The following is a 13795-nucleotide window of genomic DNA, read 5'->3' on the forward strand; positions in this document are numbered from 1 at the left end:
ATTACCTCGGTTCATCTTTCTGTCATCGTCAATTTAGTAGCTCTATAACCTAGAATTTATAAAAATTTCATATCATTTGGTACGAATAGCTATGTATTTGTTCACTACATATGCCTTCTGCACTCTCGAGCCAGCATACGAGCCTCTTCAATCTCTTGAGACGTTCCGCTAGATACTCCCATGGCGTAATCATAAGCCAATTGGTAGTTGCCTCCTTTAATCTCAAATATAGCCAGCCAAAGCCTTGCCTTGACGGTTTCATCTGTTACTATACCTTCCAGAAGCTCTTCCACATCTACACACTTCATCATGAACTTTTTACACTCTTGCAAATCTTCAAGTTCTTCATATAGTTGCGCCAACCGATAATATATTGAAGTATTTTGATCGACCGTTTGTGAAGCTTTTATGGACCTTTTGTAGCATTTTATAGCTTCCACCTTATTTCCAGTTTTACTATAACATTCTCCCAATACTTGCCAAATGCGACGATCCCAAGGTTTCAAAGTACAGGCTTTTTGGAAGTAGTAAAGAGAGTATAGGTGCATGTCAAGGAGGGCATAGGCCTGACCCAAACCGAACCACGCTTTGAAGTCTCTAGGACAGATATCCACTGCCCGACGATAGCATTCGATCGCAGCATGCGAATTGCTCAGTTCAACAAATTCGTGGCCCATCAAAGTCCATGCGTTTGTGGTTTTCTTATCTAAGGTTAGTGCTCGACGGAAGTACATAATAGACTTTTCATGTTCCTGTCGGGCACTATAATAGTTCGCTATGATACAACATGTTTCCGGTCTAAACCTATCTATTTGGGAGACGAATTGCGCCAGATAGGCTAATTTTGAATTCTTCTGCATGACATATAGAATATTGGAGTACGTTTCCAAATCATTGAGACGGTAAGGATCTTGTTTAACGATGTCATCGAATCGGCTTTCTGCGGTAACATAATCCAAATTATTGTAACTAATGGTAGCATTGTAAGCCTTTAAAAAAGTGAAATTGGGAAAGACTTGTAACAAAAACTCTAAATCTTCGAAGTAGTCTTCTAGCTGGCCGTTAAGTTCCTCAAATACTTTTAGTTTGAAAAATTTGACCATTATATTGAATTCTATCGTTCGTTGACTACCAAGATTTTCAGAAAATTTGAATTGGAAATTTTGATATAAATAATTATTTAAAAGCAATGCATCGTCGACCTTTTGTAGACAGTCCATCAATTCCAGCCAGCAGGACCAATTAAAGGAATAGCAACTCAGAGATTTCAAGAATGATGACATTGCTTTAGAAGTGTTTTTTTCTTGCTTTAAGATAATTCCTCGTAAATAATATAACAGTGCTAGCCCTAAGTCGGCCTCATTGTCGTCTATTTTTATTTCATAAGACTCTAGAAATGCGTTAATTTCCTTCAAAATAGATGATATGTTCGATTGTGACTCATGCTCATTGCTAACCATTTTTAAATTAGCGCGTTGGTGCCCGCTTTGGCTCATATCCTCATTTCCATTGCCATCTCCATCTTTGTTAGCTCTGTACATTTCGTCAGTAAACTTCCCTGTGGTTAGGATATTTTCCATGCTTTCCTGGCTTTTCTTGTCCCATGAGAGGAATTTACTGTATAATTTTAAAAACTTGAGATATGGATTAGTGACATCTTTTAAGAAAAATACACACCGGTCAAACTCTTTAGCATCAAACAACGTAGAACTGAGGAGGTACAGGTCATAATCAGACTCTGATAGGCCAAACCCATTTTGTGGTATTTCAAAAATCTGCTTCGGTACACCTTGCTTATTCCTTAGTGGCGATTCGTCGGCCAAAGACTGTGGTTGATCAACATCAATAGCTTCAGCAAGGCCTGCTAGTGCTTCTGCCGCCCACTTTGAGGAACCGTATAGCTTCCATCGTGATAATTCTGTGGCAGCCTTTCGTAGTTGTATACGTATATCTTGTATAATTTTATCCTGGCTTTCGTCATTCATGGTTCTAAGAGTTTTTGCAATCTGATTCCGGTCAGTAAATATCTCGACTTCAGTTTTCCACTTGCCAATATCTTCTTCTCTTTTTTTATCTAGTCAAAGTACTACGGTATTTGGTCTGCTAATAAGAAGTCTTTGTTTACCCGAGGTACTTACTATGTGCGCGCATTGAAAAATAATGGAAACTTGATAATAAAGAGTAGAAAAGTTATAGAAGTACCGTACAATACAATAAAGAAACAACAGGAGGCTAGTTTGTCAGTGTTATAGTACTGAAATTAACAAGTTGAAAACATGACAAGGGAAGAAGGTCGTACATATTTTGAATCTCTTTGCGAGGAAGAACAAAGTTTGCAGGAATGCCAAACCAACTTATTGAACATTTTAGATGTATTGTCAGAATTGACAAACCCCGAATCCTCTGATGATCTGCTTACTGAATCCCTCAAGAAGCTACCTGATTTACACGGGGAACTGGTAAAGAGTTCTATCCGTCTGCGATACGATAAATATCAAACAAGAGAAGCACAGCTTTTGGAGAATACAAAAACCGGCAGGGATGTTGCAGCGGGAGTACAGAACCGTAAGAGTATTAGTGAATACTATTCTACTTTCGAACAATTGAATAGGGATACTTTGAGGTACGTCAACTTACTGAAAAGGCTTTCTGTTGATTTAGCCAAGCAGGTGGAAGTGTCTGATCCATCAGTGACAGTGTATGAAGTGGATAACTGGATTCCATCCGAGAAACTTCAAGGCATTCTCGAGCAGTATTGTGCGCCTGATACTGATATACGTGGTGTAGATGCTCAAATCAAGAACTACCTAGATCAAATCAAAATGGCGCGTGCCAAATTTGGTTTAGAAAATAAGTATTCTCTAAAGGAAAGACTATCTACCTTGACAAAGGAACTAAACCATTGGAGAAAAGAGTGGGACGATATAGAAATGCTTATGTTCGGTGATGATGCACATTCTATGAAGAAAATGATCCAGAAGATAGATTCATTAAAGTCTGAGATAAATGCTTCATCTGAAAGCAACCCTGTAGATAAAGGTGACATAGTTTTAGAATAAGCATGTTTTATTTAACTGAGCTGCACAAGTTAGATAGATATATACGTACTTCTTAAATGGAGAGGAGAGAAAGAAAATAGATTGTATTATTTTTGAAAAGCTTTTAGTATTTATTCGTTCTATCATTTTCACTTCCCCCGAAATAGCAGTAAAGGAAAAACATGTCGGTTTATTTAGCTTTTAGTAGGATATGTACGTAAGGATAAAGAGAATACTACCAAGAATCCAATCCTCGGCCAGAGCACTTAAAAATGCCAATTGCTTGGTCTAGCGTTTTTAAAAGAGAGCTGCGGGTTAAAAGGTTTTCACCAAGAATATATTCGACGAAAGTTCCTGATAATGCACCAAGAGCGGCTGACAATGAAGAATGGCTAGAAACTCTGAGATCTATAACTTCCCCGAGACAGACAAAGCCCGATCATGGTAATAGTTATACAAATTTCGTTAAGCTTCCACTGGGTGAAGTTACATCTATAAACTACCTACAACGGTATAATAAACATAAGCATAGCCAAGGCAATTTCGTAGATGTTCGAATAGTGAAATGTAGAAGTGGCGCTGGTGGAAGTGGAGCTGTCTCATTCTTTAGGGATGCAGGGAGGTCTATAGGTCCGCCGGATGGTGGGGATGGTGGAGCTGGTGGTAGTGTTTATGTTCAAGCTGTCGTGGGGTTGGGATCTTTGGCGAAGATGAAGACCACATATATTGCTGAGGACGGAGAAGCAGGTGCTGCCAGGCAATTGGATGGTATGCGAGGCAAAGATATTTTAATACAAGTCCCTGTAGGTACCGTTGTAAAGTTTTGCTTGCCACCCCAAAATGTTCGAGAGCTCGTGGAAAGAGAAATGCGCAAAGATCATAATGCTACATTAAGGTCTATACTTGCTTCTACATCCGTGAACTTAAACGTTTCTTCTAATTCTCATCGGAAAAAAATACAACTATACAGACATGAAATGGCAGAAAGCTGGCTTTTCAAAGACAAGGCCAAGGAATATCATGAGAATAAGGACTGGTTCAAGAATTTGCATAAGAAAATGGAAGTGTACGACCATTCGTTAGAACAGTCTGAACTTTTTAACGACCAGTTTCCCTTGGCTGGTCTTGACTTAGATCAGTCAATGACCAAACCGATATGTCTGCTAAAAGGTGGCCAAGGTGGGCTCGGTAACATGCACTTTTTAACAAATCTGATTAGAAATCCAAGATTTTCTAAACCCGGTAGAAATGGCTTAGAACAGTATTTCTTATTCGAATTGAAAAGCATTGCTGATCTTGGGCTTATTGGTTTACCGAACGCAGGAAAATCAACGATACTAAACAAAATCTCGAATGCAAAACCAAAAATAGGGCACTGGAAATTCACTACACTGAATCCTACTATTGGCACAGTTTCTTTGGGCTTTGGGCAAGACGTTTTCACCGTGGCCGATATACCTGGAATAATACAGGGCGCATCACTGGACAAAGGAATGGGTCTAGAGTTTTTAAGGCATATAGAACGTTCTAAGGGCTGGGTATTTGTCCTTGACCTCGCTAATGAAAAACCTTTGAATGAATTGCAATTACTGATAAAAGAAGTTGGTACTTTAGAGAAAGTCAAGACCAAAAACATACTAGTTGTGTGTAATAAAGCCGATATCGATTTCGAGAATTCCGAATCTTTTGCCAAGTACCTACAGGTTGAACAATTTTCCAAAAGTCAAGGATGGGACTGCGTTCCGATAAGCGCCCTCAAAGAGCAAAACATAGACGTATTGAAGAAAAAGATGTTTCAGTGTGCTCTCCAGCCCAAGTCTGACAGGTAGATCCTCACAAACGTTAGGATGCTTTCTTTTTTTCTTTTACCCCATCCAGCATAATTTTAAAGCATTTAGTTTTTTATCATAAAAGCCGTAAGAAGAGGGAAAAATTTTTTTCACCTCATCGCGGATTGTAAATAGTAAATAAAAACTAGCAATTAACTCAGTTTTTTATGTAAATAATTTTGTAGGAGGGTTCATCAGCCATACTATAATAGAAACGTTCTAGGTCTCCATAGCATATCAGAAATTTTTAAGATGACGGACTTCAAATCTTTAGGTCTCTCAAAATGGCTTACGGAGTCTTTGAAGGCTATGAAAATTACTCAGCCAACCGCTATCCAAAAGGCTTGTATTCCTAAAATTCTGGAAGGAAGAGACTGCATTGGTGGTGCCAAGACTGGTTCTGGTAAAACTATCGCATTTGCTGGGCCTATGCTGACGAAATGGTCCGAAGATCCATGCGGGATGTTTGGAGTGGTCTTGACCCCAACCAGAGAGTTGGCCATGCAAATTGCCGAGCAGTTTACTGCACTTGGTAGCAGTATGAACATTCGCGTATCCGTTATAGTTGGTGGTGAAAGTATCGTTCAGCAGGCATTGGATTTACAAAGGAAGCCACACTTTATTATTGCCACGCCTGGGCGTCTGGCACATCATATCATGAGCAGTGGGGATGATACCATTGGAGGGCTAATGAGGGCTAAATATCTGGTTTTAGATGAAGCTGATATTCTGCTAACCAGCACATTTGCCGACCATTTAGCGACGTGCATAGGTGCTCTACCTCCCAAAGACAAGAGACAAACTCTGCTATTCACTGCTACCATAACAGACCAAGTAAAGTCGTTACAAGATGCCCCAGTGCAAAAAGGGAAACCTCCATTATTCGCCTACCAAGTAGAAAGTGTGGATAATGTGGCTATCCCATCGACGTTGAAAATAGAGTATATCTTGGTTCCAGAACATGTCAAAGAGGCATATTTGTATCAGTTATTAACATGTGAAGAATACGAGAATAAAACCGCCATAATATTTGTAAATAGAACGATGACCGCGGAGATCCTAAGAAGAACTTTGAAACAGTTGGAAGTGAGGGTAGCATCGTTGCACTCTCAAATGCCCCAACAGGAAAGAACAAATTCGTTGCATAGATTTAGAGCTAACGCTGCAAGAATCCTGATCGCTACAGATGTGGCATCCAGAGGTTTGGACATCCCAACTGTTGAGCTTGTAGTGAATTACGATATACCTTCGGACCCAGATGTATTCATCCATAGATCAGGTCGTACTGCCCGTGCCGGCAGAAATGGTGACGCCATATCTTTTGTCACTCAGCGAGATGTTTCTAGGATACAAGCCATTGAAGACCGCATTAACAAGAAGATGACAGAGACAAACAAGGTGCATGACACCGCTGTAATAAGAAAAGCCTTGACTAAGGTAACCAAGGCGAAGAGGGAATCGCTAATGGCAATGCAGAAGGAAAACTTCGGTGAAAGAAAAAGGCTGCAAAAGAAGAAGCAAAATGACAGCAAAAGTTTGCGCTCATGAAATATTAAATAAGATTTAAAGACATACATATCATACATACCTGGATACTGTTTACCAAAACAACTTATAGATACAATTTCAGCGCACGTGAAGTATATTTCTATATAATAACAGTTAGAGATAACGGCTTTGAACCCAATTACGTAACAGTTTCCGACGGGTAATAGTTTTTTTTTCTTTTTCTCCTTCAGTTGGAAAATTTTTTGAAGCTCATCGCATTGGAACAAAAAAATTGCTAGCAGTAGTGACGATTTTAACTATATCTAAAAAGCTTGGTATTATTATCAAGCGAATCTTTTGTAGTGGCACCTCGCACATAACACTGCACTTTATTGTCTGAATAATTCATAAGGAAATCACTGAGGAAAGAATGGAATTTACACCTATAGACCAGCACCAGCACCAAAATGCTGCTACTCTCTTATGTTGCAACTGTGGTACCCCAATTGACGGGTCCACCGGGCTAGTTATGTGTTACGACTGTATCAAACTGACTGTGGATATCACTCAAGGTATCCCAAGAGAAGCTAATATTTCATTTTGCAGAAACTGTGAAAGATTTCTGCAACCACCTGGACAATGGATCAGAGCAGAATTAGAATCTAGAGAATTGCTGGCCATATGTTTGCGCCGTTTGAAGGGCTTAACTAAAGTCAGATTAGTGGATGCTTCATTTATTTGGACAGAACCCCATTCTAGACGTATTAGAATCAAACTTACCGTGCAAGGAGAAGCTATGACGAATACTATTATTCAACAAACTTTCGAAGTAGAATACATCGTTATTGCGATGCAATGTCCGGACTGTGCCAGGTCCTACACTACAAACACTTGGAGGGCTACTGTCCAAATTAGGCAAAAAGTGCCTCACAAGAGAACATTTTTGTTCTTGGAACAACTGATTTTGAAGCACAATGCTCATGTGGATACCATTTCCATTAGTGAAGCTAGGGACGGGTTGGATTTCTTCTACGCACAAAAAAACCACGCAGTTAAAATGATTGACTTTTTGAACGCTGTTGTTCCGATTAAACATAAAAAATCTGAAGAACTTATCTCCCAAGACACACATACTGGTGCATCTACTTATAAATTTTCATATTCTGTCGAGATTGTCCCTATATGTAAAGATGACTTGGTGGTTTTACCAAAAAAGTTAGCTAAATCCATGGGTAACATTTCTCAATTTGTTCTATGTTCTAAGATTTCTAACACTGTCCAGTTTATGGATCCAACTACTTTGCAAACCGCAGATCTATCTCCATCGGTGTACTGGAGGGCCCCATTCAATGCCCTGGCTGATGTCACCCAATTAGTGGAGTTTATTGTTCTGGACGTAGATTCTACAGGTATAAGTAGGGGTAATCGTGTCTTGGCTGATATAACTGTTGCTAGAACTTCTGATTTGGGTGTTAATGATCAAGTCTACTATGTTAGGTCTCATCTCGGTGGTATTTGCCATGCAGGGGATAGTGTTATGGGCTATTTCATTGCAAACTCGAATTACAATTCCGATCTATTTGATGGTTTAAATATCGATTACGTCCCGGATGTAGTTCTTGTGAAGAAGCTGTACCAAAGAAAGAGCAAGAAGAGCAGACACTGGAAGTTGAAGAGAATGGCTAAGGAACATAAGGACATCGATGCATCTCTAGATTACAGTTCGAGAGCTCAAAAGCAAGAAATGGAACGTGCCGAAAAAGATTACGAACTATTCTTACAAGAATTGGAAGAGGACGCTGAATTGAGACAAAGTGTCAACCTATACAAAAACCGCGATACTGACGTACCTCCTGAAGAGCATGAAATGGATGAAGACGAGGATGAAGATGCTCCACAAATCAATATTGATGAATTGTTGGACGAGTTGGATGAAATGACTTTAGAAGATGGAGTCGAGAACGCACCCGTCGAATCTCAGCAGTAACAAACATGAAAGAAAGGAAGAGTAATATATATACTTAACATACACTAGCATTTCAGTTTATCTATATACATATATATATATAGATGTAAAATGTACTTTATGGAAGAACAAGCCGCCATATATCGGATACTAAATATAAAAGCAAGAAATCTTCACTTGTAGAACTCTAGCACAAGATTTTAACTTTCTGCATTTCTAATCTATCAGATTAATTTGGGCACCTTTTCCGGTTCAGTCCCTTTGCAAAACAAAAAAATTAAGGGAACCACATTATTTTACAATGGTTTTAAGGTAAAGGAAGTGCATTATATTTTAACAAACAGAAGATAATATCAAGAATAAAATGTCGTCAGAAAGGGTTTTAAATTATGCCCCACCCTTTAAATCATTTCTGGATACTTCTTTTTTCCAGGAACTATCGAGGCTGAAGCTCGATGTTTTGAAATTAGATTCAACATGCCAACCGCTTGCTGTGAATCTAGATCTTCGTAATATTCCCAGATCTGCCGATCAGGTTCCATTATTCCTAACAAACCGAAGTTTTGAAGAATACAATAAAAGACGTGATAATGAAGTGCCTATACAGGGCAAGATTTTCAATTTTAATGTATTAGACGAGTTTAAGAATCTGGATAAGCAACTATTTCTGCACCAAAGAGCATTGGAATCCTGGGAAGCTGGAGTAAAGGATATTAATAAGTGCGTTTCCTTTGTGATTATTAGTTTTGCTGACTTGAAAAAGTACAGGTTTTATTACTGGTTGGGTGTTCCTTGTTTTCAAAGACCCTCTTCAACAGTTTTACATGTGCGGCCAGAGCCAAGTTTAAAAGAGCTGTGCACGAAGTGTCAAAAATGGTTTGATGTCAATTATTCAAAATGGGTGTGTATATTGAACGAAGATGATGAAATAGTAAATTATGACAAGGACATTACTGCAAAAACCAAAGTTCTGGCGGTGAGGGATACAAGTACGATGGAAAACGTCCCCTCCGCCCTAACCAAAAATTTTCTCAGTATATTACAGTATGATGTTTCTGATTTGGCAGATTTCAGATTACTAATTATTAGACAGAATGGAGGCAGTTTTGCATTAAATGCTACATTTGTTCCTTGTGACCCACAATTATCGTCAAGTAACCCAATTATGAAGGTTTCCGGATGGGAAAGGAATATGCAAGGAAAGCTAGCTCCGCGTGTTGTTGATTTAAGCTCTTTATTAGATCCCTTAAAGATTGCTGATCAATCTGTGGATTTAAATTTAAAGCTGATGAAATGGAGAATTGTTCCTGACTTAAATTTGGATATCATCAAGAACAGAAAAGTATTACTACTAGGTGCTGGTACACTGGGTTGTTATGTTTCACGCGCATTAATAGCATGGGGTGTTAGAAAAATAACGTTTGTGGATAGTGGCACAGTTTCGTATTCAAATCCCGTGAGGCAGGCCTTGTATAATTTTGACGATTGTGGAAAACCAAAGGCAGAGCTTGCGGCTGCGTCTTTGAAAAGAATATTTCCTTTAATAGATGCTACGGGTGTGAAATTAAGTATTCCTATGATTGGTCATAAATTAGTTAACGAGGAAGCTCAGCATGAGGATTTTGACAGGCTAAGAGCGTTAATAAAAGAGCATGATATTGTTTTCTTATTGGTGGATTCACGAGAAAGTAGATGGCTACCGTCATTACTGAGCAACATGGAAAATAAAATCGTCATTAATGCTGCTCTGGGATTCGATAGTTACTTAGTTATGAGGCATGGCAATAGAAATGGACAGCCTTCAAAACAACTGGGTTGTTACTTTTGCCATGATGTGGTCGCACCAACGGACAGCTTAACTGATAGGACTTTGGACCAAATGTGCACAGTGACCAGGCCTGGTGTTGCTATGATGGCTTCTTCTTTGGCTGTTGAATTGATGGCTTCCTTATTACAGACTAAATACTCTGGTTCAGAAACAACGGTGTTAGGTGAAGTACCTCATCAAATACGTGGGTTTTTGCATAATTTTTCTACCTTAAAATTAGAGACTCCAGCATACGAGCATTGCCCAGCATGCAGCCCTAAAGTTATTGAAGCGTTCACAGACTTAGGTTGGGAATTTGTGAAGAAGGCACTGGAACACCCACTTTATCTCGAAGAAATATGTGGTTTGTCAGTTATAAAGCAAGAGGTTGAACAACTAGGTAATGACGTTTTTGAATGGGAAGATGATGAACCTAGTGCGATCGTCTGATATTTTGCATATAATAGCATCGATAAATATTATGGTGCCGCTTTTCCGTAACTAAGCTACTAAATTTTTGACTGTAACGTTTATAATCAGAGTGAATCATTGAAATCACTTCACTTTATTTTGCACATATATGTTTATAAACTTTTAATTAGACAAATAATTCTTGGCTTTTACTTACAAAACATAAACACAAAATGTAATAACAAAATTTTTAACCCTCGCCATATTTTGAAGAATGAAGTGTGAAGTAAGCTCGAAATACCACCTTGTTGATATTTCCTTTTGCTGTGTATCAGTGGTATTTCTTTATTATGTAAGATACAAGCGTTCAACTAGTAAGTTTTATCATCATTGTCGGTAGCAAAGAAGTTGATAAAATACTTAATTAGATCATGTATAAAGTGATATGACAAGGCCCACACGATCTAATGATCATTACGCTCTCTTCACGTATCCAAGCGTCCCCTTTTAATAAATCACAATATATTTGCATCTATATCCAAGGCCTTGCTATTACCCTTACTCTGGTAGTCGCGGAACAACAAAAAACGCCAAAAATAAGTATATGAAAATGTAAACAAAAAAAACTGGGTTGAAAAGTCATCGAAAGCCGTACTGGCTAGGTCCTTACTTCATATAACCTAACTGTTCCGCACCAAGAAAATACCTGTGTATCCTTAATCCTTTACTCTCAAACCGTTCTAAGATTTTTTTGTTCACATCTTACGTAGAAAAATGGAAATCAAAGAAGTAGATGACAGGGCAGAACTACTAAGATATACCGACAATATTCCCTTACTCGGAAAGCTAGTCAACCATCAACCATTATGGAGTACAAATCCCAAGTTAAAATCCTTTTCGTTGGAAAAAATATCAGCTCCTGACCAAAGGCGTGTGCAAGAGGCATTAGTTGTGAAAGACCTTTTAAATGTATTGATTGGACTTGAGGGAACATACATCAGATATTTTAATGATTACGAACCCAGTGACCCAGAAACACCAATAGAATTTAAAATTGCAAAGAAAATGGACCCATCATTCAAAACATTCAGTAGAAGAATTGTTAGGTATGGTAAACAATACATGATATTAACGAGGGCGTATGAAAAATGGTCCGACGCAAGTTTTGGAATGGTTTTGCAAAGATTTGGTTATGAAATCAGGAAATTTTTAGAGGATGTTTATTTAAAAACGTTAGTTGAAAGACTCGAAAGAGACTTCAATAAAGTACCTAATTTTTCCATCAGAGAACTAGAACAAATTATTAATGAAACAGAAGTAAACAAACAAATGGAGTTGCTTTACAATGTTTATGAAGAAATTTGTAGAGAGATAGAAGAAAGAAGAACAAACCAATCTTCACAAGAAGACTTCAATAATTTCATGGACAATATGAAAAACGAAAGCAGCTTACACTTAAGATTGATGGTGGCGTTCGACACAACAGTATATCCAGTACCCAAAGGTGGTGCCATATTAAAAATTTTTCAGCAAAAAATACTCGAAAATTTGGGTGATAGGTCAAGCGTAATATTTTTGAAAAAGCTATTGAACAATATAAGCCAAGACTACTGTACAATGTTGTATGAGTGGTTAACACAGGGTATATTAAACGACCCTTACCAAGAATTTATGACTTATGATGATTTAGAAGGTAAAACGGATAATATATTTGACGCAAGAGACAGAGCGTGGGACACGCAGTACTTCATCAGAAAAGATGTATTATTACGGGATTGTGACTCAGAAGAAGATAAAAATCTACTCTTCAAGATGTTAAGGACTGGCATTTTGCTCAAAGTAGTGCGAGCTAGCTTACAAATATCTACCATACCTTCTAATAGCAGTGATATAACCATTCAAGAAATCCAAGATTTTGCTGACTTGATGGAGGGTTCTAATCTTGAACTTTATGTGGATAAATGTTACAACAGAGCTAATAAAATCTTTTTAAAGTTGTTTTTTCAGGGTTACGATTTGATCAATATAACAAAACAATTGGAAGAAATTTTTCTTGGATATCAATCTGGTCATAATATTTTGAAATTTCTAACTAAAAATATGGGTGAGTTGACCAAGCACTACAGAAATAATAATAATGCAAACTACGACAAGCTACTACAGAATTTTGAGTTAGAGAGACAATCAGAGCATCCAAACAATTTGATGAGGCAACTCCTGACGGTACAGTTCGATACAGAAACACTTCCGCAAGTTTTATCGCATTATCTCCAGATTTATCCAGAAATATCTGAGAACAACCCAGCAGACGATAACAGCGACCCATTGATGCAGGCGAATAATTTCAAGAATATGAACGCCATTCTCTTTGACGAACTAAGTAAAGAACGAACGGGCGCCAACCATGGGCCTGATCTAGAACTATACACGTCCAAAAGCGCAATTTATCATTTAAAATTGGACATCAACGTACCGTATCCATTAAATATCATTATTAGTAGGACGTGCATGATAAAATACCAAATAATTTCGCGCTACCAACTTGTTTTGCAATATCACTCAAAACTTTTAGATGAAACTTGGATGGACTTGAATAAAAATCCCAGCTGGAAATACAGACGCTATTCAACTACTGTGAAGAGGAGAATTATAAGAGCTACGAGGGTACTGCATGGTAAAATGAACCATTTTATTAAAGCCGTAATGGAATATTTCAACCAAAACGTAATTGATAAAGAGGTGCACTCATTAGAAAAGTGCTACAGGAATCCTACTCTAGCCGTTGCTATCCAAAATGAACTAGAGGGCGGATTAACAAATATAATGACAAATCGTTGTTTGTCTGATTTGATTCCACTACAGTTACAAATATTCGACATTGTATATAAGTTTTGCAAGTTCATCAAGTCTATGAAAGCAAAATTATGCCAACTGGATCCCGTACTATATGAGAACCACAAAAGCGGGATGATGAAAAAACTAAACGAAAGCTATCGTACAAACAATGGCGGTCAGGAGGATATAGGTTACCAAGAGGATGCCGCCCTGGAATTAATTCAGAAACTGATTGAATACATTACCAACGCGTCCAAAATTTTTGAGATGTGTCTCATAAACTTTACTCAAGAATTAAGTACTGAGAAGTTCGATTTCTACGATAGCTCAAGTGTCGATGCTGCGGGTATAGAGAGGGTTCTTTACTCTATAGCGCCCCCTCGCTCAGCACCGGCTTCTTCCCAAAAATGAAGCGCGGCGT

The 13795-nt window shown here is 38.2% G+C and overlaps 7 protein-coding genes across 7 annotated transcripts; 6 read left to right on the forward strand and 1 right to left on the reverse strand.

Annotated features, from left to right (window-relative positions):
- Positions 1-104: 104 nt before the first annotated feature.
- On the reverse strand, positions 105-1985 carry CDC23 (anaphase promoting complex subunit CDC23; the record flags this gene model as incomplete). Its single annotated transcript, XM_033910943.1, has 1 exon — positions 105-1985. One exon carries the CDS (start codon positions 1983-1985, stop codon positions 105-107), a length of 1881 nt encoding a protein of 626 aa, XP_033766834.1.
- Positions 1986-2276: 291 nt separating this feature from the next.
- On the forward strand, positions 2277-3059 carry THP2 (Thp2p; the record flags this gene model as incomplete). The annotated part of the gene is made up of 1 exon (XM_033910944.1): positions 2277-3059. The coding sequence occupies one exon, from the start codon at positions 2277-2279 to the stop codon at positions 3057-3059; it is 783 nt and encodes a 260-aa protein (XP_033766835.1).
- Positions 3060-3310: 251 nt separating this feature from the next.
- Positions 3311-4867, forward strand: MTG2 (putative GTPase MTG2; the record flags this gene model as incomplete). Its single annotated transcript, XM_033910945.1, has 1 exon — positions 3311-4867. One exon carries the CDS (start codon positions 3311-3313, stop codon positions 4865-4867), a length of 1557 nt encoding a protein of 518 aa, XP_033766836.1.
- A 252-nt stretch (positions 4868-5119) lies between these two features.
- On the forward strand, positions 5120-6415 carry DBP8 (ATP-dependent RNA helicase DBP8; the record flags this gene model as incomplete). The annotated part of the gene is made up of 1 exon (XM_033910946.1): positions 5120-6415. One exon carries the CDS (start codon positions 5120-5122, stop codon positions 6413-6415), a length of 1296 nt encoding a protein of 431 aa, XP_033766837.1.
- A 370-nt stretch (positions 6416-6785) lies between these two features.
- On the forward strand, positions 6786-8342 carry NMD3 (ribosome-binding protein NMD3; the record flags this gene model as incomplete). The annotated part of the gene is made up of 1 exon (XM_033910947.1): positions 6786-8342. One exon carries the CDS (start codon positions 6786-6788, stop codon positions 8340-8342), a length of 1557 nt encoding a protein of 518 aa, XP_033766838.1.
- Positions 8343-8685: 343 nt separating this feature from the next.
- On the forward strand, positions 8686-10578 carry ATG7 (Atg7p; the record flags this gene model as incomplete). The annotated part of the gene is made up of 1 exon (XM_033910948.1): positions 8686-10578. One exon carries the CDS (start codon positions 8686-8688, stop codon positions 10576-10578), a length of 1893 nt encoding a protein of 630 aa, XP_033766839.1.
- Positions 10579-11313: 735 nt separating this feature from the next.
- Positions 11314-13785, forward strand: SPC97 (gamma-tubulin-complex subunit SPC97; the record flags this gene model as incomplete). Its single annotated transcript, XM_033910949.1, has 1 exon — positions 11314-13785. One exon carries the CDS (start codon positions 11314-11316, stop codon positions 13783-13785), a length of 2472 nt encoding a protein of 823 aa, XP_033766840.1.
- Positions 13786-13795: the final 10 nt, after the last annotated feature.

The sequence above is a fragment of the Saccharomyces paradoxus genome, chromosome VIII (assembly GCF_002079055.1).
Source record: "Saccharomyces paradoxus chromosome VIII, complete sequence".
Lineage (NCBI taxonomy): Eukaryota > Fungi > Ascomycota > Saccharomycetes > Saccharomycetales > Saccharomycetaceae > Saccharomyces > Saccharomyces paradoxus.